General features: G+C 41.1%; 1 protein-coding gene across 16 annotated transcripts in view; it reads left to right on the top strand.

The window, feature by feature from the left end:
- The window catches only part of asxl2 (ASXL transcriptional regulator 2), a 291236-nt gene extending 265648 nt beyond the window's left edge, over positions 1-25588 (top strand). For all 16 annotated transcript variants that reach the window (XM_085996929.1, XM_085996940.1, XM_085996938.1 and 13 more), the window contains 3 exons: positions 16954-17059; positions 17859-18606; positions 20642-25588. In XM_085996929.1, the coding sequence (XP_085853055.1) occupies positions 16954-17059; positions 17859-18606; positions 20642-23227 (3440 nt within the window). In that variant the 3' untranslated portion in view covers positions 23228-25588. The remainder of the gene's footprint in view (positions 1-16953; positions 17060-17858; positions 18607-20641) is intronic.
- The last annotated feature ends 293 nt before the right edge of the window (positions 25589-25881 follow it).

Below are 25881 nucleotides of genomic sequence, written 5' to 3'. Positions count from 1 at the left end.
TGCCGGCGCTCGCGCTGTTGCAAGCCCCTCCCCCTTAACAGTGGGAGGAAGGCCTGCAGTACCGCAGCGTGCCGCAGGTTCCCAACCCCCTGCCATTTTAGTTAAAACCCTCCCCCAGAGCACTAGCAAACACTCCCCCTAGGACATCGGTCCCGGCCCTGCCCAGGTGCAAACCGTCCAGTTTGAACTGGTCCCACCTCCCCCAGAACCGGTTCCAATGTCCCAGCAATTTGAATCCCTCCCCCTTGCACCATTCCTCTAGCCACGTATTCATCTGAAATACCCTTCTATTTCTACTCTGACTAGCACGTGGCACTGGTAGCAATCCTGAGATTACTACCTTTGAGTTCCTATTTTTTAATTTACCTCCTAACTCCCTATATTCCACTTTTAGGACCTCATCCCGCTTTTTACCTATAACGTTGGTACCTATATGTACCACGATAACTGGCTGTTTACCCTCCCCTTCCAAGATGTTCTGCAGCCGCTCTGAGACATCCTTGACCCTTGCACCGGGGAGGCAACACACCATCCTGGAGTCTCGTTTGCGGCCGCAGAAACGCCTATCTATTCCCCTTACAATAGAATCCCCTATTACTAAAGCTCTCCCCCTCTTTTTCCTCCCGTCCTGTGCAGCAAAGCCACCCCTGGTGCCAGGAAGTTGGCTGCTGCTGCCTTCCTCTGGTAAGCCATCCCCCCCAACAGTACTCAAAGTGGTGTATCTGTTTGAGAGGGGGATGTACACAGGGGACCCCTTCACTACCTGCCTGTGCCTAGTACTCTGTCTGTTGGTCACCCATTCCCTTTCTGCCTGTCCAACCTTTGCCTGCGGTGTGACCAACTGATCAAACGTGATATCCACGACGTCCTTAGCCTCGCGAATGGTCCCGTATGAATCCAATCGCAGCTCCAGCGCCGCAATGCGGTCTGTCAGTAGCTGCAGCTGGACACACTTCCTGCACACATAGTTGTCAGGGACACAGGAAGTGTCCGAGTTCCCACATAGTGCAGGAGGAGCATACAATGGGGCCGGGCTCTCCTGTCATGACTTACCCTTTAATTAATTGCAATTAAATTAAATCAAATCAATCCCACCAACTACACTACCGTTAAATAGTATATTTAAGAGCCCTGGTTTATAAACAGTGCCCGCTACACCACAGAGACTTTAGAAACTATAAACCACAGAGTTAAAGTTTATAAAGAGAGAAATACTACCTTCTGTACTACCTATACAGGAAACTTTGGTTTATCCGGAGGTTATATGTCTGGAATACTCAATCTAACGGCAAAAATCAGGAGCCGTTTTCTATATTTTTTTTAGTTCTCATTGCTTTTTTTTCCCAATCAAGCACTGCAAGGTCTGTAGCTATAGCAATAGCTTCAGCTACAGATGCTTGCAGCTGCAGCCGACTGTTTGTTGATTCACACGGAGCTTCTCGGTTCCGTATGTTTAAACATTAACTCTGGTATGTCCGGCACTTTTGATGTTACGGCACCAACTCGGTCCCGTCAGTGCCGGATATCAAAGTTTCCTGTACTACCTTCTCCAATTGCAGTTTCATATGGAGTCCATTATTAAGGAGACAGTAACAGGACATTTGGATAATCATAATTTAATAAGACAAAGTCAGCATGGTTTTATGAAGGGGAAGTCATGTTTGACAAATTTGCTGGAGTTCTTTGAGGAAGTAACATATAGGGTGGATAAAGGTGAACCAGTGGACGTAGTGTATTTAGACTTCCAAAAGGCATTTGACAAGGTGCCACACAAAAGATTATTGCTTAAGATAAAAAATCACGGGATTGGGGGTAATATTCTGGCATGGATAGAGGATTGGCTATCTAACAGAAGGCAGAGAGTTGGGATAAATGGTTCATTCTCAGACTGGCAATCAGTAACCAGTGGTGTTCCGCAGGGGTCAGTGCTGGGTCCCCAACTCTTTACAATCTATATTAACGATTTGGAGGAGGGGACCGAGTGTAACATATCAAAGTTTGCAGATGATACTAAGATGGGAGGGAAAGTAGTGAGTGAGGAGGACATAAAAAACCTGCAAAGGGACATAGACAGACTAAGTAAGTGGGCAGAGATTTGGCAGATGGAATACAATACTGGAAAGTGTGAGGTTATGCACTTTGGCAGGAAAAATCGTAGAGCAAGTTATTATCTTAATGGCAAGAAACTGGAAAGTACTGAAGTACAAAGGGATCTGGGGGTCCTGGTGCACGAAACTCAAAAGGTTAGTATGCAGGTGCAGCAAGTGATTAAGAAGGCCAATGGAATGTTGGCTTTCATTGCTAGGGGGATAGAATATAAAAATAGGGAGGTATTGCTTCAGTTGTACAAGGTATTGGTGAGACCGCACCTGGAATACTGCATACAGTTTTGGTGTCCATACTTAAGAAAGGACATACTTGCTCTCGAGTCAGTACAAAGAAGGTTCACTCGGTTAATCCCGGGGATGAGGGGATGGACATATGAGGAGAGGTTGAGTAGATTGGGACTCTACTCATTGGAGTTCAGAAGAATGAGAGGCGATCTTATTGAAACATATAAGATTGTGAAGGGGTTGGATCGGGTGGATGCAGGGAGGATGTTCCAGATGATGGGTGAAACTAGAACTAGGGGGCATAGTCTTAGAATAAGGGGCTGCTCTTTCAAAACTGAGATGAGGAGGAACTACTTCACTCAGAGGGTGGTAGGTCCATGGAATATGCTGCCCCAAAAAGCTGTAGAAGCTACATCATTACATAAATTTAAAACAGAAATAGACAGTTTCCTAGAAGAAAAGGGAATTAAGGGTTACGGGGAGCGGACAGGAATTTGGACATGAGTCTAGGTTCGGATAGGTCATGGCCCTGTGGGTAGCGGAGCGGGCCCAGGGGCCGTGTAGCCTGATCCTGCTCCTGTTTCGTGTGTCTAATTCTGTTAGATTCAGGAGATAGTCCTGTGATAGTGGATTGGCGGTTAGGATCAGATCAGCCATGATCTTATTGAATGGCGGAGCAGGCTCGAGGGGCCGATTGGCCTACTCCTGCTCCTATTTCTTATGTTCTTATATAGATGGAAGTGCCCAGCTAAATAGCTTGTGTAATGTCTATTTGAAGTAGAGAATATTCCCAGTAATGTTGAATGAGTATAACTAAGTAGAATTTATACAATACTGGATTGAGTGCTGCTCTTTTTTTTAACCAGTAAGGATTATTGAGAATATTTCCTCAAACAGTTAATTACTATTACTGAGAAATATTCTCAATAATGTTTACTGGTTAAAAAATAATGAGCAGCACACATTCCAGTACTGTAATTCTTGAATGGGTAACATTGCTATGCCCCTGGTCTATTGAAATCAATGGATAATGCCTTTTGTTCTTACTGGCTTTAGATGTGGCACTACAGTCAATGATGACCAACATTGCAAGGATGCCTTTGCTTACTTGCTCCAGAAGTGATGCTGCAATCTCTTTCTGCCTGTTAGAGGAAATATAGCTAAAAGATCTGCCAATTCCTTCTCCTAACCATGATCAAGGGCATTAGAGATTCACAAGTAATTTATGAATTGCCTTGTCGGTGTGATACTTCCTGTATCACTGGTTTTTCACACTATCCATCACACCACTTCTGTCATATTGCAATTTGTTTCAGTTTTCTTAATCCTTTTAATGCAGTACTGACTAATTAGGAACCTCCTCGCTGAATGTCCAAGCTAAGTGGTGCTCTAGCAGTACTGTATTACCTACTTCGCTAAGGTTCGTCTGATTGACTGACAAGAATCTGATGACTTGATCCTACTGGCCGCAACTCCTAGGTCCTCCAGCAATTGTTTTGGAATTGCTCACTCATTGCTAATACTGTCAACCACCCCATTCAACTTTGGGGCCTGAAGCTGCTGGCTCCCCCATACTGAGATTCCCCCCCCCCCCATCTGTCTAGTAGATTTTGTGGCCACTCACCCTATGCTTAATCAGGCTGCAGCCTGTCAGGCTTCATTCCCAGTGTCTGTGGTTCGGTCTTGAGTCCCCTACCTGCGACCACCCTGGCTCGTGGCATCCTCTGCCTCCAGATGACATCATGACCAACCCCCACTTCCCTCATCCTCCTCCCTGGACATTGGACTGCTCACCTGATCCTCCTCTCCTTTTGCTGCCTTCCCATTACTGGACTGAAAAACTGGCACTGTTGTGAATCACATAAATATATATATAGTATTAACTCTTTAAGTGCTTTAATGAACTAAAAGACAGACTATGTGGGCAATTTTAACCTAAACCACCCATCAGGAAACTGATGGGATCAGGTGCAATGCTGGATTTACAACCTGCCCGATTTTAGTCTTTTGGGACTTTTTATGGGAGTTGACTCTCACCTCCCCATATCTACTTGTTTGATAGCATAGCCCAGGGGCATAATGGTGATAACCCTTTGTCATGTGAACTGCAGATTCATGCCATTCAAATTTATGCTTCTTCAATCTCTCTGAAGGCAGACTAAGCAAACAATTGGTGAGATTAGGCTTGATCCGAATCGATAAATTGCTTTATTTTACAACAAGATACAGAAGAACAGTTAGAATTGGATTCACGAAGCACAAATAACCTTCACGCAATAATATAAAATAAAGAACACACTATGCTTCTGTACGTCAATGGGTCGTCTTACTTGACTTAAACAAAATAATTACTGACTTTCCCTCCTGCAGTCTAACCTTCTCGCGACCGTTGCTGCCTGACTGCCTCATAGCATTCTGGTCAAAACTTGACTGCCTGTGTCTGTGTCTTTTATCTTTGTTCACACCCAGAAAGGGAATGGTTACCAGACTCCATGCCAAGCATCTGGGACCAGTCACCCTTTCAACACAATGGATGTGAGTTGTTTATCAATTAAGGAGACAAGCTAACAAATTATCCTCCGTCCACAGGAAAACAGCGCCAAAGCAAACTTGTTCGCATCTTAATTACCTACCATTTCAGGCATTTTATTTTAACTTGCATGAATACACTGTTTTAAAACACGCTTAAAGGTAACTTCTTTTCTCAAGAACTTTCTGTGGGAAAAATGGTCGAAATATTACATTAAACAACTATATAACATTTTTCCAATGTAGAATTTCATCTCATTTTCTAATTATTTGAGTTCATTTCAATTTCGATATAATTTCACTTTAAAACAGTTTTTTTTTGTAAGCAGCATTCCCTTTATTGGCAACAGTAGCTAATATATGCCACGATAATACATTCCTCATTATACTATATAATCCTTCTGTCTTTATCAGTCAATATATCCTCCAACTACTTGTTAGTAACACTGCGGGACATCCACTAGTATTAATTGAATATTCTTGGGTTTCATATCTAATCTTGGTGTCAATTAAACTGAACCGCTGATCATGGACACTCAACCAAGCTACAGGTTGGTTGATATTGGCACTGGGACAAATTGTCTGACCCACAAACTAGGCTGCATGACTATAGAGAAGCTGGAAGGAACCAAGATAGGGGGATATTCTTTCAGAAGAAAACAACTATCACTAGGGTAGCTAAACCATGCTGTCCTGCCTGTGAGATATCATCTGGCAAATAGAAGAAATCTGCCAGAAGCATGGAACCAATACGATAGGTTGTGGTCTTCTAGGATCCTGGAAGTATGTAGGGACACTGCTAGAGTACATGTGAAGCCTAACAGTGTCAGAATCTACTTGGACTGTTATATTGTGCTGGAACACTGTTTTGTGTAGCAGTATTAGTCAGGAGTGCTGAGTTATACTAAAACACCAACAGCTTGCATTTCTCTAATACAAAAGCAAATTACTGTGGATGCTGGAAATCTGAAATAAAAACAGAAAATGCTGGAAATATTCAACATGCCAGGCAGCATCTGTGGAGAGAGAAATGGAGTTAGTGTTTCAGTTCGCTGACCTTTCATTAGAACCGTTCTGATGAAAGGTCATCAACCTGAAACGTTAACTCTGTTTCTCTCCACATTTGCTGCCTGACCTGCTGAGTATTTGCAGCACTTTCTGTTTTTATTGTATTTCTGTAATGCCCCTTGCATATAGAAAGATTACAGAGTGGAAGTAAAGAATGGATACCAAGTAGAAGGGAAAAAGTGAACTAGAAGGTTGGACGGGATGGGTCTGAAAGCACAGTTAGAGATGCGGGTGTGTACGAGGGCTCTGTAAGCAGGGAGGGAGGTGGGAAACCAGAGAGATTTAGGAAGAGAGTTCTAGCATGGGGGAATAGTAGCTGAAAGAATGGCCATCAACAATAGTATGTAGGAAGCAGAGAACAAGGAGTAGATTATGGCGGTTAATGCAGGCAGGCTGGTAACAAGAGCATGAGAGAAGTGAAATCTTGGGATGATAAAAGCATAGGTTTGAATTTCAGCAGCAGTGGGAGACGGTTAAGGGGGTCGGCGGATGATATTTCAGAGGTGATAGAAGGTTGTCTTGGTAACAGATTGGATGTGGGAAAGGGAGCTAATCTAGGGATCGATCAATACACCAAAGCTCCTGACTTAGCCTAAGCTTATACTGGAATGTCTCCACACATGCACATTCCGCTGCATGGCCTATGATTTATATTGCTTCTTGTACTTTCACACTATTTTCTCCTGATTCAAGACTAGGGGTGATGTCTTCTTAGATGGACTTCATTTATACCATCTCAATCAAAGTCAGGGCAACACACTGGACTTCAGAGTTGGCTTCATGAAAATCTTGGTTCAGAACATGCAGTATAACACTACCTGTAGCCATTATTTCATCTTTTCTTATTGTCATGGAGGACACCTGGGTAGAGTTTTAGTATTTCATATTCTGCTTCATAATAGTTGCCTGGAAATTTTTTTGACATACACCTGTTGGTCTTAATGACTCCCTCCCCCAGTGAGAGTTCATAATTGTATGGAAAATGCTAATATATTCTGTCTGCTGTGATCAAGTTACTTTCCAGCTATTAAAAACTGGGGTGGGGGGGTGGAAGAAACTTGGCATTTAGCATGTATCACCATTATGTTTTTCTCTCTCTCTGTTTTGTTTCTGTGTTACTATTCTTTTGTGGTTTGTTGTAGCTTTACACTTCCAACCACTTATGGTGAAATTCTTACTCAACAAATGGCAACTAATTTGAAAAAAAACCTAGTATTATGTATGTCCATGGGAGTCAATAAGCAACCATGCCTTCTTGAAACATAGCCTTTCAGCTAGGAGGTAAGTGAGCTGTAAACCTTGTTAGTGGCCCATGCCTGCCTGCAGATGTGTAAGAATGGAACAGTGCTCTTTAGTCTTTATATATTAAAAATGGAAAATGCTGGAAATGCACAGCAGGCCAGATAGCATTTGAAATTAAAAAATAGGCATACTCTATTTTGGGTGGGAAACCTGAATCAGGATTTCGACATCCACAGTTTTACTTTCTCTCTCTCTCTCTCTCACAATAAATGTTTCCTAAGTTCTATCTTTTCCTAAAGATTGTCATTCCATTGTTCTTCATTATTCCTTGTGAAACAGAGATGGAAGTATTGCTTTATATTTGTGCACAGAACAGTCATCTATCAAATGTTAGGTTGGTTCAGTTGGTAGGATTCTTAACTCTGAATCAGAAGTTTGGGAATTCAAAACCCACTCGTGACTTGAGCACATGATCTAGACTAACACTTTAGTGCAGTACTGTTGGTGGTGCTATGATGATGCCAGCCAGTTCAAGTGGATGTTTAATGTTCCATAGCACTATTAGAAAAGCAAAAAACAAATTACTCATCATTCATCCCATGGCTGTCTGTGATATTTTTGCACAGAAAATAACTGTTGTGTTTACCTACTTAAAAAAAAGTCATTGCGTTTCCAAGTATTCACTGTATGAAGCACTTTGAGACTTTTCTGGGAGTTGAGAAAATTATATTGGCTGGCTGCAGAGACTTAAACCTTGGAATAAAGCTGGTCTTTCAAGTAAACTTGCACAATTTAAACATGTTCCATTGAGGGTTGTCACTTTCAGGTACAGCACAATCAGTAGTTGATTCTTAGGCATGGAACTACCTGCGGCCTCGCTCCAGTCAAGGCTGGAGACTCCATCCCAAATCCTGAGGATGGGGTAATTTGCATAGTCCATGTGGGCCGCCCTTCTAAGATGAAGGCCTAGATAGGCTGAAGAAAAAAATTTCTTTAAAAAAAAAAAAAAGTCTTCAACTACCCCTGGAGCCACTAGACCAGAGAAGGCAGCGAATCCCCTTGGGGATCGATTACCTTATCCTAGTTCCAGTTTGGGGTCTTCAGAAGGACTCAGAGACTCAAGCCAAGTCTGAACATGCATTGATTCCAATGAGGCCTTTCAAGAGCCTAAAAGGAGGAATTTTTCGGGGAAGCTCACAAACTCCACTGACACTCCCTTGAAGTGTGCGGGAACAAGAAGATTTGCCCAAGGCAACCCCCAGCCAGAATTTAAAAGTCCAGCCTAACTGGGCGGAATTCCAGCCGACCGGATTGAGCCTGTGTTCCAGGCCTCCTTCCGGCAGTAAAGGGACTTGCATTCTTTCAAGCTCCAGGAATTTATGGGCCTTTGTTTTTCTTTTGAACTGTCTTGTTATTGAACCTCAGTAGAAAATTAGGATCTTCAAGTCATAGGTCAATACAAGAAGAAATATTGTCTACTGCCTCTGTGCCACATGACTAGTTGTGCAACTTTATGGTGAAGTAGTCAGATTAGAGTATTTGAGTTATAACTTGAGAGTTACCTGCAGGATAGTCTCTTTCCATATCACCAGCTATTTATTTAATTAAAGTGATTATTTAATGTCAGGACTGGCTGCTTTTGCCTTTGGGTGTGCTACAGTTTCTCTCTCACAAAAGCCGTGGAGTCAAAATGTTGGTGCCATTTGCAACAATAGCAGAGAAAAAAGGGATTATTTTTCAGACTTCAGTTGCCAATGACAATTGGAATTAATTATATTTTCATTTCTGTCACAATTTGTCAGCTCTACAGGATTATAAGGATGTTACCATATTCTTTCAATATTCTTTCCATCTGGATAGCTCCTTAGTAGTTGGTTATGTTACTGTGCCTACAACTGGAAGTGACACAATTGCATAATTTTATCAAAAGAACAATCTGTTATGACTGCATTCAGATTTGTGGAGGTTTATTGTCTGCAGATTTTAGCATTTAGGTGGTCCGCCCACAGTGAAATGGTCAGCATGAAATTGCTATAGCAACTTTTTCCATCATTAAGAAGCCAGAACAGCCTTTGAGATGCTATTATATAGTGGAGAGAGAATGTACTGTAGGAATCCTGCATTAGGTACTCGGGAGCTATGATTATTTAATCTTCACATAGTAACAGTCCATCTAACCCACCTATCCACAGTACTCCCTTGTTGCATCTCTAATAACCCTGAATCCAATTTGTTGACAAGAGCTTATCTGGTTCCTTCTTAAAACCCAGTAAGGTTTCTTGTTCTACCACTTGTGCAGGAAATCTGCTCACATACTTACCACCTTGTATAAAAACAGGTCCTGCATTTCCTGTTTTCTTTTGTTGTCCTTAATTTGTAAATATGACCCCCGTAAATGTGCTTAAATTCTGCACACGTCAGAAAAGCTTACTGGGATTCAATTATAATATAGAAATGAATACTCATGAAACAACAACTTGCATGTAACATTGAAAAATCTCCCAAAACACTTTAGAGATAAGCATAAGGAAAAAAAGATGCCAAGCCAAGAAAGGAGTGGGTAAAAGCTTGGTCAAAGAGATGGGTTTGGAGAAGATTTTTAAATGAGGAGAAGGCAATGAAAGGTGGAGAGGTTTAGGTGAGAGTATCAAATTGCTGAACTTCTTATTGTTCTTTATTAACATGTAAAACAAAAACTGGCCTTTGCACACCAGTGAGCAGAACTTTTTTCATGTGAAAGCATGAAGTGATGCTGAGTGGGGCAATATAACTTGGTACTGCCAACTCACACTGTTCCTAGCAGGTGCCAGTGGCAAACTGGTGATTATCACAAGACTCTATAATACATTTAACAATTGTCAGCTAGTCAGAAGTAACCTGTATGTTTAATGAAAAAATGCACCAGTCTTTTCATACCATAATGTTTCACTTTGTCTGTCTGTTACTTTCTCAACTAAAATTATTTTTCTAACTTTCCTTCACTCAGCCGTAGTCTTAGCAGACAGGAGGATTTTATAGTTGACAAACTGATCAGCAGAGACTGGATGAGTACTTGAGGATTTCTTCTGAGATGATCGTTTGAATTCACGACAAATTCTGATCCAGATAATGTAATTATATCTTTGCTTTAGAAACCTCAAAAGTATCCATACCCTCTCTAAAAATGTGTTTTAAATACATTTCACAGATACAGTTGTTATTAACAGTGAAGGGTTGGATGTTGTAGGTTTAGATTATCCTCAAGACTTCTGACCTAAAATATGGCAATGCTCCTCCAGGCTCCACAAAAACACTGTGGGCCTCTGCAGGTGTCCCAACCGGAGAACATTCCTGCGGTCCAAAACTGGCGAGCTACCTTGGGACAACCGTTTGGTATCCGCTGCTCTCCAGTCGGATTAAATGAGGCCCGACCATCAAAATCGCGACAGTCAATCAGGGCATTCCACTGATCAGACGCACAACAGGCAAAGGCCACTTTCTGGGTCTTTTTACTTAACCTAATTAAGCTTTTATTGACCATTTCACTGACTTTGAGTAAAACTTTGAATATATTTTCCACTAATTGATTTTCAGTTTACTTTATACCTTATATTTATGCAGCTTTTTAATCATCGTTTCCGAGATCACTTCTATTAGCACTGCTTTCTCGGGATTGTCTTTGGGAAGCATTTCTCACCTTGTCTTACAGCATATTGTTTAATCAGTGTACCATAGTTAATAATAGGCTCTGTCTGTGCCATTGTTCTTTTAAGAATATTGATCCCAAATATCATCTTCCGCCTGTGAAAATCTCACCCGGTTCTTCTGTCTGCTGCTGTTTCTGAGTTTTCATTATACACAGTGTCAGCTGTGGCTCAGTGGGTAGCACACTCGCCTCTGAGTCAGAAGGTTGTGGGTTCAAGTCCCACTCCAGGCTGACACTCCAGTGCATAGAAACATAGAAGATAGGAGCAGGAGTAGGCCATTCGGCCCCTCGAGCCTGCTCCGCCATTCAATGCGATCATGGCTGATCATCCAAATTCAGTACCCAGTCCCTGCCTTCTCCCCATACCCCTTGATCCCTCAGTGCAGTGCTGAGGGAGTGCTGCACTGTTGGAGGTGCTGTCTTTCGAATGAGTCAGTTAAACTGAGGCCCCGTCTGCTCTCTCAGGTGGACATAAAAGATCCCATGGCACCATTTCGAAGAAGAGTAGGGGAGTTATCCCCGGTGTCCTGACCAATATTTATCCCACAACCAACATAACAAAAAAGAACAGATTAAATGGTCATTATCACATTGCTGTTTGTGGGACCTTTATGTGCGCAAATTGGCTGCCGCGTTTCCCACATTACAACAGTGACTCCACTTCAGAAGTACTACATTGACTGTAAAGCACTTTGAGACGTCTGGTGGTTGTGAAAGGCGCTATATAAATGCAAGTCTTTCTTTTTTTTTATCTTTCATCTCCCGCTGACTTTCAGTTACTGTGGTTTTTGGAGATGCTCTGAGTCGCAGCAGGGGCTGCAGGTTGTTTTGTGATTGAGATCTGATGATCAGCGAAGCAAAGAGCTGAGCGGCACACCAGTGAGGAACGCCATGGAAGCGCGTAGTGGGGAGAAAGTGAACTAAAAATAGAGAGGAAAAGAAGGAGACACCAAAAACGGACAGGAAAGGCAAATAAATGTCCACCAGAAAATGAATTGGGATTGGACATTTTCTTCTGTCATCTGAAATTAATTAATATTGATCACACCAGTGGGTGCCATAACAAAAGGACAAACCATCATCACTGCTGTTACCCTAATAACAATTTCATCCTTGGACCATGCACAAAATAAACCAATTCATCAGTGTAATGCAAAATCAGCAGCACTAGATAAATATTTAAATCCTGTTTGCACTGTTTCTCCAACAAGCCTTGTGATCCATCACTGCAACTGCGGTGGGGCAGGAGCTCCACCCACACTATGACCCCCCCCCCCCCCCCCCCCGCGCAACACTGACTGACATTCTCCGAAAATGTTAATATTGCTGGACAGGAGACGGACGCAAGTCCCTCCAGCAGTTGGTTACTTATGCCAAACAGCCCAGAAAATATATGCTGAGGATTGGGGGTTGTCGGGGGGTGGGTGGGGAGAATAGCGGGAGCACCTGTAAGGGTGCACCTGCAGCTTTTAAAGCTAAACTGCTCTTAAAACAGATCCATCCAGCTGAAGTCATGGCTCCAACAGAACCAGAGGAGAGGGGAACCTCAACCTTCTTGGAGAGTGTTTGAAGATTCTTCAGACAGGAGAGATGGAATGGTGGGAGTGGGTCGCAAGAGACCTGCCAGTACAGCAGACAAGACCATGTAGAAGGAGGTGGCACAGGCAATGAGTGGCAACTCCCCAACCCTCAGGACTCCCTCCACTGGCGGGGGAAGTTTAATGACCTCACAACAATAACAACTACTACTTGTATTTATAATAGCGCCTTTAATGTAGTAAACAATCCCAAAGCGCTTCACAGGAGCATTGTCAAACAGAATTTGACACCAAGCCACATGAGGAGATATTAGCGCTGACAGCCAAAAGCTTGGTCAAAGAGAGAGGTTTTAAAAAGCATCTTAAAGGAGGAAAGAGAGGCAGTGAGGTTTAGGGAGGGAATCGTGAGCTTTGGACCTTGCCGGCTGGTGGTGCAAATAAAATCAGGGATGCTCAAGAGGCAGATATTCCAGAGAGTTGTAGGGCTGGAGGAGATTAGAGAGATAGGGAGGGGTGAAGCCATGGAGGGATTTGAAAACAAAAATGAGAATTTTAAAATCGAGGCATTGCTTAACCAGGAGCCACTGTAGGTCAGCGAGCACTTGGGTGATGGGCGAACGGGACTTGTTGCGAGTTAGGACACAGGCAGCAGAGTTTTGGATAACCTCAAGTTTACGGAGTATAGAATGTGGGAGGCCAGCCAGGAGTGTGTTGGAATAGTCAAGTCTAAAGAAACAAAGGCATGGTTAAGGTTTCAGCAGCAGAAGAACTGAGGCAGGGCCGGAGTCGGGCAATGTTAGAGGTGGAAATAGACGGTCTTAGTGATGGCGTGGATATGTGGTCGGAAGCTCATCTCAGGGTCAGCAGAAGTAAGTATGTTGGCAGCAAGCTGCTATTCATCTATATTTTACACTTTATAGGCTATAGGCCTATAAACCCTAAAAGTGCAGCAACAAACTCGAGTATAAGCATATGAACTAAATAAACTGTACAGATTCCTTCACGTGGAACAATTTCATTTTATGACTAGAGAATCATGCAATGCAAGTATGCTCTTTGATGATGATTTTTTCTATAAGAACTCTGTAATAGAAGTGATACAAATTCTCCAATAGTTGTCAAATAAACCATCTGTGACCAAAAGTAGCAAGCATTCTGTTCTCATACCAGAAAAATTGCATATAATTCACAGGAACAATCAGCTACAGGAGAAGAAACAGCAACCATTTGTCCATTAATCCAGCAGGAGGAGGCAGTGAGATACTGGGATCCCACTCAGCTGAGGCGATAGGGGAAAGGAATGTGGGAGGTTCTGCACCCGCAGTTATTTAACGCAGAACACGTGCTAATGTTCAAAGATCCTAAAAAGATCTCTGTTTTCTGGCATCCATACTCAGAGGAGACCCTTACGGAACAGTAAAGAAACAGGAAGGCTAGCATTTCTTCATCTTTTTCTCACAAACAAGGAAGAAGCAGAGAGAGAAACTGATCCAATGGCAGGACCTTCAATAGCATAGATAGCCAACAGGAATTCACCCACACCATCACTCACACTCTCTCTCTCACACTCACCAGCCTAGAAAGAGTCACTCGGGAGGATATAGATAGTTCAGATAAGGCATGGACACTGGGTGCTGCATGTCATATAAGGATCCCAGAGGAAGAGCTGGCGGAGATGGAGGAGGATGATAATCTCCGGTTTCCTGCAATGAAAAGGATGCTGGCAGAGCATCAAACTCACACGAAGGCACTGCAGCAGATGGCAGGGCTTCGAAAAGGCGCAGCAGATGGCTGGGTTGGTCCATTGCCCCCATTTGCGGCAACATCTAAGGGGGCTTCTCAACAATGTAGAGCAATCTGGAGCTGCAGGACCCTCTCCTTACGTCCCACCTCTAATGTGCTTTGGCTGCATTCAGGCCTTTGCTGATGGAATAAAGAGATCAATGACTGTTGGATTCCAAGATCTCCGAGGCATCATTTCAGAGCGTTTGCAGGATATTTTCTCCCAGGTATTAAGGTATATTAGCACTCTGTTTCCCTGCAGATCAGTGATGATCATTATCCTGATCTTATGCCAAGTCGGAGAGTAGGAGATGACTCTGAGGATTCAGCCCTCACTCAGAACAGGAGACCAGAGGCAGAGGAACAGTGAGTTTGGCAAGGGGGAGGGATGGTGGTGGTTGGCGTTGTAGGATGGAAGAGATTAGAGAGATAGAGGGGGTGAGGCCATGAAGGGATTTAAACACAATTCTGAGAATTTTGAAGTGGTGGCATTGGGGAACCTGAAACCAATGTATGTCCGCAATGTAGTAGAAGATATGTTAAAACTAGTAACCACATTACTCCAAGTGGGGTGGCTATTACCCTTTGGGTATGCACCATTGCAAACACAGAGCACGAAAAAGGTACAGCTTTCAGATCTTAAGGGCAAAATTCACTGCAGGCTGTTAGACTATTGAAAGAAAAGACAGCTCCTTAAAATACATCCCTAGAGAACAAAGATTAACAGAATAAAACAATGAATACCTTTTACAATTAAATAGGGAAAGAAAAATACTAAAAGTACTGTAAAATAAATATATAGATATTGGAAAAGTCCACAGTGCATCACTTTTGCCAGAACTGCTTTGGAATGAATATAAAAGTGTCTGCTAAGTGTTGACAAAGTTCTGTTATGACAAATTTGGTCTGTTTCATCTCTCTCTTATTTTCTGTTCCAACTTATCTCAAGCAGAGAATGGAACGGAGCCTTTCATTCTCTATGAAACAGAGTTTGGGAAAACTCTTGTACTGTTTCTGCTTTTAACCCCATAGCTGTTAAAACCAACACTTCTATTAATTCTTTAATATGCAGTTTTTCAGACAAACTCAACAGTACTTCATGTAATACACACATACAGTTATCGAAAGAAAAACAAAATGTCTCAAATACAATGGTGCAGAGTCAGCACGGATTTATGAAAGGGAAATCATGTTTGACAATTCTGTTCGTTTTTTGAGGATGTAACTAGCAGGGTAGATAAGGGGGAACCAGTGGATGATGTGTTTTTGGATTTTCAAATAGCAATCATTAAGGTGCCACACAAGAGGTTATTACACAAAATTAGGGCTCATGAGATTGGGGGTAATATATTAGCATGGATTGAAGATTGGTTATTGGCCAGAAAACAGCGAGTAGGAATAAACGAGTCATTTTTGGGTAGCAGGCTGTAACTAGTGGGGTACCGCAAGGATCAGTGCTGGGGCCTACAGCTATTTACAATCTATATTAATGACCTACCGAGTGTAATGTATCCATGTTTGCTGACAAAGTTAAACGGGAAAGTAAGCTGCGAGGAGGACGCAAAGAGGCACGTGTGGGAAAGAATATGGCAGATGGAATATAATGTGGAGAAATGTGAAGTTATCCGCTTTGGTATTACTGTGGTAGGGAATCGGAATAGGTTTATTTCTTGTGCTTTGTGATAGCAGTAAGCACTCAAAAGCGTGTGCCCTTGCTGAGTTGCCCTTTGTTAGTTCAGTGATGCACATCAGTCAAAATCTCAGAAGTCCTGAAATTACGATATGAAATATTAGCATTCTAAAATCTGACGTGCTCTTCTGAAATTCCTATCTCAGCTGTTTAGGAGTGCCATTAACCCATATAAAATAAATGTGTTAACACCTCAACTCTAGTAGCGGAGATGAATTTCAGACAAATGTGATGAGGCTTCATCTGCTAATATGCCAACGCATATTTTCCAGGCCAAATTTTTCTATTCTGGGCTGATTTGAATTTAAATTAGTGTCTGAAGTGTAAAATCATAGGCACTGTTTTTGCTTGAAACAAGTCATTGTAAGCTGTGTACTATGGTTACTATGTTAAGACTGAAGCAATTCTACAAAGCTGTTTGGATGGGGAATCATTCTCCTCCATGCTTAATATGATAAGCTCAAGTTATGTAGAGAGAATTGTTAAGAGTAAAGTGGTTCCCATTTTGAGCTGAAGAAATTATCTCATATTTTGAGGTTTTTTTTTTTACTGACGATTAAATGCAAACTGTGGTCATGGAAACAGCATCCAGACATTAGTTTGAATCCTCTTTCAATTATATCCAGATAGGCAGAATGTTTGGCTCCACTGTACAGTGTTCCTACTAAGGCCAGAACTGTACTAATTTATTTGATGCTACATTTATATATTTTCCTCCCTATTTTTTAAGCACAGTTCAGTTTCCAAATGACAATATAAACATCCATATTCTTTGCAAATCCATGCAGATTCTAGCCAACCAGCAATCATTATGGTCTATAGAATCTGTTTTGGTTGTCAAAAAAATCTGAGTTTGGCATTCAGATGAAAGTATTCCCTAAAATATTAATTTATTTAAAAGCATTTGTTTGATAGAATGGATTAGAATATTTAAATCAAGGTGTGCATTGGTAAATCAGAACATTTGAGGCTCCATTTTCTTTTTACACTTCTGTATAGCTGGCTGGAGATGAGAGCATTTACACCAGTTCAGTGCACACTGCACAGCACATTCACCATTTCTAACTTTCCGTGTTTTATTTTCAGGAGAGTTCACTCCAGAGATGCAGCTGAGAATACGACAAGAGATAGAAAAAGAAAAGAAGGTGGAACAGTGGAAGGAAAGTGTTTTTGAGAATTACTATGGTCAAAAGTAAGAAACTTCATCAAATTTTGATTTTTGTTTTTCCTTATATTGAAGTATATCTCCTTTGAGGGTAATACTGTATTAAATTTCTAGCAAAGGAATCCTGTTCAGTCATTACTGGCGCTGTTATACTGCAGGTGCTGGTTTGAGCCCAGCAGTATGAGCCAGATGTTTTAATTAAAGAGTAGGTTTTTTTTAGATAAATGAAAATGAAACCTTTCTTCAGTAGAAAGGCAAAAGAAAGACTGCATTTAATTTTGTAGTCATTAGTAATCACCTATAACATTTTTCCATTACATTATCTAGGACAGTTACAGCTGCCAGTTTCACATCTGCAGGCTATAAGTATGTCCCCCAGAGTGCAAAATTCATAGGCTTAATCTCTGTGGAGGACATAAAGGAGAAATAGATTTTTCAGATAAACCGAGAAAGAGAACTCATCAGTATGCTAATACTCCTTCAATTGTGGACTTGTACTTACAAGTATTCTTTCAAAAGTACATTTGATCGGTTCTAGCCCACAATGTTTGCCAGAATATAAAATTAATAGTCATTTGCGCTGTATGGAAGCCCACTTCACTGACTAAGTTGCTAACTTCAACTGACATTAAATTGAGACCAGTCTAAATAATCTGAGGGTGTTTATAATCGATTTATTTTTTGAACATTTGAAGGTGCAATTTAAGTTATTTATTTTATCTGTACAGGCTTTAAAGTACATGTTTTTGAATACATGTTAAAAAAATCTTTTAGATTTTTAAATGTGTTTGACTTTTTTTTTGCAAATAACTTCAATATTTTGCAGTTCTGGTATAAGTCTGGAAGACTCAGAAAAGCTGACTGCATCATCCAATAACGTTGCGGATTGTGAACGCCCACCATCCAAACAAGCCCCTGTACCGTCAGCCACACAAGAAACCTCCATCAAGGCTGAAACACAGATTGAGCCAAAAGGAGAAACCGGCAACAAAATAATAGCCAAAGAAGTAGGGATGCTAAAAGTAGAAGAAAAGGTTGAAGAGAAATCACCAGCCTCTTCAGAACAGTCAGTCACCAAATCATCCCCAATTATTAAAAACCTTGAAGAAGATAGACCCTCGGAGATTAGTAACCTATCTGAGAAGAAGGTGGACCTTGACCATAGTACTTCAGTGCTGAAACAAGATAATCAGACTGCAAAAGTAGGCTGTATTATCTCCCCAGAGGCTAAAGTCTTGGTACCTAAGCCAAAATTGGACCAAAATGAGTCCAAACCGCAGCTGAAGTCAGAGAGTTCAGAAATATCTGAAAGTAAAAGACCTGAGGCTTTCGATTCAGTGGAGAGCAAGACCCATGAACTTTCCAAACAAGATCAAGTTCTAAAAGCAGGTTCTACAGAAGAAATGGAAGTTACTACAGAGGGTCTGAAGAGGAAGTCTACCAATGAAGGAGAGTCTCTGCTCAGTCCTGAGAAAAGACCCCGCAATTTGGACCATCAGTTATTTCGGACCCCGCCTAAGGACTTTCCCAAAAACAAAGATGAGCCACATGAACTCAAAGTCCCACCTCTTAAGGTACTTCAAATCTTGCTCTTTAGCTATTTCAGGTACAACACACAATGTTAAAGAAAGTTGTTTGGCCTACAGAATGTAACTTAAACTACAGTGTCACTTGGATATATTTTTTTCTATGTCTGGATGACATTGATCTTGGGCCATACTGGTTAAATAGAAGTGTCACAACAGTAATAAATAGCAGTAGTAGTATTTTATATCTGGAAAGAAAAATTGCATAGAATCATAGAATGATACAGCACAAGAGGTCATTCGGCCCATCGTGCCTGTGCTGGCTCTTTGAAAGAGCTATCCATTTAGTCCCACTCACCTGCTCTTTCCCCATAGCCCTGCAAATCTTTCCTTTTCAAGTATTTATCCAAATCCCCTTTGAAAGTTATTATTAGGAACACTGGAACAGGAGTAGGCCATTTAGCCCCTCAAGCGTGTTCCGCCATTCAGTGAGATCTTGGCTGATCTGCGACCTAACTCCATATACCCACCTTTGCCCCATATCCCCTAATACCTTTGGTTAACAAAAATCTATGAATCTCTGATTTAAAATTTAAAATTGATCTAACATCAACTGCCATTTGCAGAAGAGAGTTCCAAACTTCTACCGCCCTTTGTGTGTAGAAGTGTTTCCTCATTTCACTCCTGAACGGTCTGGCTCTAACTTTCAGACTATGCCCCCTAGTCCTAGACTCCCCAACCAGCGGAAATAGTTACTCTGTATCTACTCTATCTATTCCCCATAATATCTTGAAAACTTCGATTAAATCACCCATTAACCTTCTAAATTCCAGGGAATACAACTCTAATTTGTGTAATCTCTCCTCGTAACTTAACCCTTGGAGTCCGGGTATCATTCTGGTAAACCTATGCTGAACTCCCTCCAAGGCCAATATATCCTTCCTACGATGTTGTGCCCGGAATTGCTCACAGTACTTCAAGTGTGATCTAACCAAGGTTTTGTACAGCTGCAGCATCACTTCTACCCCCTTGTATTCTAGTCCTCTAGATATAAAGGCCAGCATTCCATTAGCCTTTTTGATTATTTTCTGTACCTGTTCATGACATTTTAATGATCTGTGTACCTGGACCCCCAAGTCTCTTTGGACCTCCACTGTTTTTAGCTTTTCACCATTTAGAAAGTATCCTTTTTAGGTCCAAAGTGGATGACCTCACATTTGCTTACATTGAAATCCATTTGCCACAGTTTTGCCCATTCAGTTAATCTATCGATATCTCTTTGTAATTTTATGCTTTCATCTACACTGCCTACAATGCCGCCGATTGAATCTGCTGCCACCACCCTTTCAGGCAGTGCATTCCAGATCACAACAGCTTACTGCTTAAAAATAGTTTCCTCATGTCGCTTCTGGTTCTTTTGCCAATTACCTTAAACCTGTGTGCTCTGGTTACCAACCCTTCTGCCACTGGAAACAGTTTCTCCTTATTTACTCTATCAAAACCGTTCATGATTTTGAACACCTCTATCAAATCTCCCTTTATCCTTCTTTGCTCTAAGGTAAACAAACCCAGTTTCTCTAGTCTCTCTATGTAACTGAAGTCTTTCATCCTTGGTACCATTCTAGTAAATCTCCTCTGCACCCTCTCTAAGGCCTTGACATCCTTCCTAAAGTGTGATGCCCAGAATTGGCCACAATACTCCAGCTGGGGCCTAACCAGTGTTTTATAAAGGTTTAGCATAAGGTCCTTGCTTTTTTAATCTATGCCTCCATTAATAAAGCCAAGAATGAAAATATATTACGTTATTTAATTTCAATTAATTTCACAGGAACAAATGGGCACAGAACTTCTATGCTAGCTCCTCAAATTCCTACCTTGCCTGTTATAGAAAGTCAGTCAGGAACTATTTACTTTCACTTTGTTTTTAAATTTTAGTAAAGGCCTGAAAAGCCTTATAGTTAAGAAACCGTATGTAACGTTAACAAAATATTCCACAAAACATTGTTTCCAACCATAATTAGGTAAAAAGCTCAATATGTATTTAATTGCCCTTTTAATTTTTGTTCCTTTAAAATCTTTACAGATTCCAGTCTCAAGAATCAGACCTGTGCCTATCCCGACTGGTCAGGTCTCTCCAAGGGCCACTTTCCCACCGCTCGTCATTAGTCCAGGGAGAACTGGAGCCAGGACTCTTGCAGACATCAAAGCTAAAGCTCAACTTGCCAAGGCACAATGTGCAGCAGCAGCCGCAGCTGCAGGTGGAGCAGTTCCAGGCCCAGGTCCAGGGGGAGGGAGTGGAGGGGGAGGAGAGACTGGGACTGGGGTCAGTAGAATCTCAGGACAGGGGAGCACACTGGACCTGGACAGAACTGGAGGCAGGAGAGGTATTGGAGGGCCCTTGTTTGATAGTCCAGGAGAACAATCCAAAACGTGTGCAGAGGCCACGACCAAGGCAGCAACCGGTATGGATACGAGAGCACAATTACAGCAAGCTCCCATGGCGCAGTACATATCTGGAGTCAGCAGTGCAGACCCCAGCAAATCCATAACCACAGTTACAACACCAGCATTAACATTATCAAGTGCACGTACAGCAACATCTGTGACTGTACTAACGCCCTTGCAGACAACTCCAGTGACAACAAACATCACTGCAACAAAAGCCTCTCCTGCTCCATTGCAGACACAAACTACAAACCAGATTTCCAATCTGACCTTGAGAGACGTTTTGAAACCTGTACCTGTTTTCATAGATTACAAGTATGCAAAGGCAGCAACTCAAAGCTCAGGAAATTATGCAGTACACAATAAACCAGGTGAATTGAGTAATCAGCCTTTGATAGACTCTAATGCCAGAGCATCAAATGTGGACAGAAAGCTGCCTGCTGATACACAGCTGCCCTCTGTTTCTTTTGATACACAAAGGGGCTTCCAAGTTCCATCTTCAGCCAATGTGTTCGTCACAACAGCTGGCTCTATTTCTGTGGCATCTGGAGGCACAGCTGGAACTTTGAAAGTGGCTACCCCAGTTTCTGAAGCAATTACAAATGTAGAAAGCCCTGTAGTTACATCTGCTATATCTACACCATTATTTTGCATCTCACATGATGTACCCAGCCTTAAAACACAAGGACCTGTTTGTGGAACCATGCCAAAAACCGGTTCCTCCATCCCTGCAAACAATCCACTGGTTACACAATTGCTCCAAGGGAAAGAAGTGCCACTAGAGCAATTCCTGCCTAAGCCTCTGACCAAAGCAGAGATGAATCCTGTACATCAGTTTTCTAAAACTTCATTCGATGATAACGTGAAGACATCATCTGATGGTACATTAGTAGTACCTATGACAGTGGGAAGTGCCACCACTGTGATTCACAGGTCTGGTGAGGTAACTACTGACCTTACCAAAGGAAGACAATCTCAAACAATACCAGAACAAGTTGTTGGATCGATCGATCAGCACAGACAGCAGGAGCAGTTTGAACTGGCCTCAAAGACCAGTTTTATCAATGAAAAGCAGCAAACCAGGGAATCTGATCAAGACTGCACTCAATCAGAATTGCTCAACAGGACAACACAGGAGAGGATACAGCAGGCCACACTCAGCAATGTGCAGAGTCAAATCTTAGTTCCTGTGTCTGAGTCTTTACAGCACGATGTCAACAGCTCAGGTTTTCCCTCTGGAGGTACTTCGGTTGGTCAAAGATCAAGATTTGGTTTGATGGGGACAAAGTCTGCCCTTAAGCCAGCTGTATCTGGTCATTACCTTCTTAATACAGCTACCTATGGAAGAGGTTCAGAGAGCTGGAAAAGGGCCCATGTTCAGAGTGCTGAGACTCATGTTGGTATGAATGGTCTGGCAGAAACATCTGAGAAGGACCTTAAGGAGGGCAGAGCAAAACAAGTTGATGGTAGCATTCAGCTAACATCATCAGAATCAATAAATAGGTCAGCGTCCTGTCATCCTCCATCTGTATTAATCAAAACAGAACAGGATTCTACCCAGATGAGTGATGGCATTGCCTGTCCTCGAGTAGATAATGTATCCAGTGGATTTTTGAAAGTGGAAGCAGCCACGCATGAATATAGACACACCGGAAAAGAGAACACTCCTTTACCGCCACCTGCACAAGTGGCTGGTATATCTGTGACGAAAGAATTCTACCAGGGAATCCAGCCAAATTTACCTCATGCTGGTGGTGGCAAAATGCAGAATCAGCAAGACCCTTACAGAATGTCCAGCCTATCTGTAGGATTTCAACAGCCTACCCAGCATCAACAAAAGTTTCCCCCTTATGGAAACCGTGCAAGTTCCCAGTTTGCATTTAGACCTGTTCAGAGCAGTATCAATGTTCCTTCTGTTTCATCTGTAAACCATTACTCTGCAGTCACAGGAATGTCTGTGTACAGCCAAGTCTCAAACAACTCTGGAAATATGGTGTCATTCTCCGTTACTGTGACAACACTTCCTGCTGGTCAGTCAATAAATACAAGCAGCCATGGCAAATCTGCCCAAACATTTCCTGAAGGTGGCAATATGGAGGACCCACCTTCCAAATGTTATTGCAGGCTTAAAGCCATGATTATGTGTAAAGGATGCGGGGCATTTTGTCATGATGACTGCATTGGACCGTCTAAATTATGTGTTTCCTGTCTGGTGGTACGATAAATAAACATGGTTTCCTTTGTTAAAATAAATGACCTGGACTGGCATATGCCATGCACAAGAGACATGTTCAATCAGGAAAAAGTTTATATCGACCTTATTAACAATGGCACCTTGTTCTAGGCTTCTATGGTTGGTATGTGTTAAATGAGACAGAGTTTGCACTAAAGATCATGTTCAGATTTTATTGTTCTATTTTTTCAAAAAAAAATTTGAACAGAAGCAAACAGGGTAACTAGTAGAGACTTGTTTAACAAATTATTTAAATGCCTGCTCAGATTAACAGGGGCCCAGTGTATTTTAGCTTTTTTTCCCCTTTGGCCTCCAATAAAATTGAAGTGAACAAGCAAATTTTGAATTTGCACAGCCAGCAAACACTGCATTTGCTGATGTCATTTCTTCACCCTGAAATAAGACTTGCGAGTACAAGTTATTCAGTCTAGTGGCTGGGTAATGAACTTTCAACTTGTCACAATGGGTGGTTGGTTAGTTAGAGTCCGATAACTCTTGAACTCAAATCTGAATCCGCTTGTTAATTGCTGTGCTTGGTTTTGAATTTATGAGAATGGCAAATGTTGGAATATGGATAATGCAGCTGTAATGTCAACAATTAAAATTAAGTACAGCCAGGATCATAACTATCTATAGTTTGTTATGAACTATAGAGCATGTGCTGACATCAACTTACTGCAGAATGAACTGCACCATTACTGGATTTAAATGAGAGAAACTCTACCAATCTGCTGGATCAGGCAGTAAGTTTTGAAAACGTTAACTGTCAGATTGTGTTTGAAGATCAGCAAAACCTAATTGAGTATAATGCAAAAATGCAACTTTGCCAATGTTCAATATCATTAAGAATGTCATAGTATCAGCATATGAAAAACCCATGATGATTACATTGTATGTTTTCTCACAGTATTTCTGCACTCTTGATAGCTCAATGCAAGGAACAATGAGGAGACTATAATAGGATTTTAATCTGCTCCATTTCCAGGAATAATTATAGGATAAATGGTGTTGAGGAATTTCCAGATTATTGGTTTCATACTTTTTTCATGACTTTATTTAAAAATGTGTATTAAAATAATTACATCCCAAGATGTCTCCTTTTGTCATTGAAAAATCATTCCTCAATGACAATTTATTGATCCAAACCATAGAATAGTGTGGCAGACAAGCTCTGTGTCTGTGAAATGACAAAAGTGAAGCTCTTATTTTCTGACAGCTAAATATTTAGTACTTACAGATATCTCAGTTTCTCGAGCAAGGCAACATGCTGATGATCAAATCAGTAGTAAACAGCACAGCTCTAAATTCAAAATTCTGACATACAAGTGTTCCCTAATCCATTACCCACAGGCCAAATCCGGGCCTTGGAATAATTACCAGGAGTCAGCAATGTTCCTTCAACAGTAATAGGTGAGCACAAGTGAAACCTGGTAACTGATAATTACAATTGCCCAGCAGATTTTAGCGGGCATTTATGATTTTTGAAGCTTGTGGCAGAAGGATTAAAAAGGTTAAAGACCACTGCAGTGGACAATTTTTTTTAAGGGGCCAACAAAATAACCCAATTTGTTGATAACGACAAGGTTTTTTTTCTCCTTTCCCTTTAACATAGTTAAAACAAGTCTTCGGCTGGGTAATATGCATATCAGCATACCGTAATTGTCACTTAACCCATGACAATAGCTTTACAAAGTTTTTTTTATTTGTGTTTTTGGTTTTAAAAGGGTTGTAAGAATAGCATGAATCTTCTCACTGCTTATTGTCTCTGAAGACATTTTAATATTCTGCCTTTATGAGGGTCTATTGAGTTAATAATGGAAATGTAAAAATAAAATAGGCCTATATATAGTTTTTTTTTTAAAGTAATTTTTTTCACAAATACCAATATAGAAATCACTATTTTTAAAATAAAAGATTTTTTTAAATTTAAAAGATGAAAGAGATGTTTCTTTTACTTTATATTGGTTGCACATCATGTTTTGTTTAAAAGAAATAAGTGGCAAAATATTTAACATTTACTTCCCAATAGTAGAAATGCAAATAAATTCACCCAATGGCAGATATTATAAGGTTGCATGGTCAGTAACATTGAAAATACTCAATACTTAACTGTATCAGTAAATGGTCTATGTTGTCATAGAGGCAATTGAATTATTGATACATTACGCCACTTGTAAAGAATATAGAATCTTTATTTCTGGTATTGTCTTTCTTGTTACAGATTATATTTTTCTCTTGAAAAAATTTTAAAAGGCTGTTCTTATAATGGAGAATGTACATTAGAAATATAGCTCCTGTATGAAATGTATTTTATCACCAGATCAACAGCAAATAAAGATAGCTGTTATATCAGTTTGTGTTTTAATAATGGAAGCGAGTGCTATATTTTATGGTTTGAAAAACCATATCAATGAATTGTTTTAGTAAGTCATTGAGTACCATTGGGTTGTGAATGAGATCTGGTTTTAGGACTGAGGGTGCGTTCTGGACTCACGGGTATTTCATTCTGCTTAGTCGTCGTCTTATCGTGTCCACGGACAGTCTATACATAGCCCAGCCAGAACTGGACACATTTTTGCGCCTTGTTGTTGAATTTGGCAAGATCTGCAACAGTGCAGGGTTCCTCTAACGATGGGCATTGCAGG

Source organism: Somniosus microcephalus, chromosome 9 (assembly GCF_052327205.1).
Source record: "Somniosus microcephalus isolate GS21.2 chromosome 9, FLI_Smic_1.0, whole genome shotgun sequence".
Taxonomy (NCBI): Eukaryota; Metazoa; Chordata; class Chondrichthyes; order Squaliformes; family Somniosidae; genus Somniosus; species Somniosus microcephalus.
This window is presented reverse-complemented; position numbering and strand designations above follow the sequence as displayed.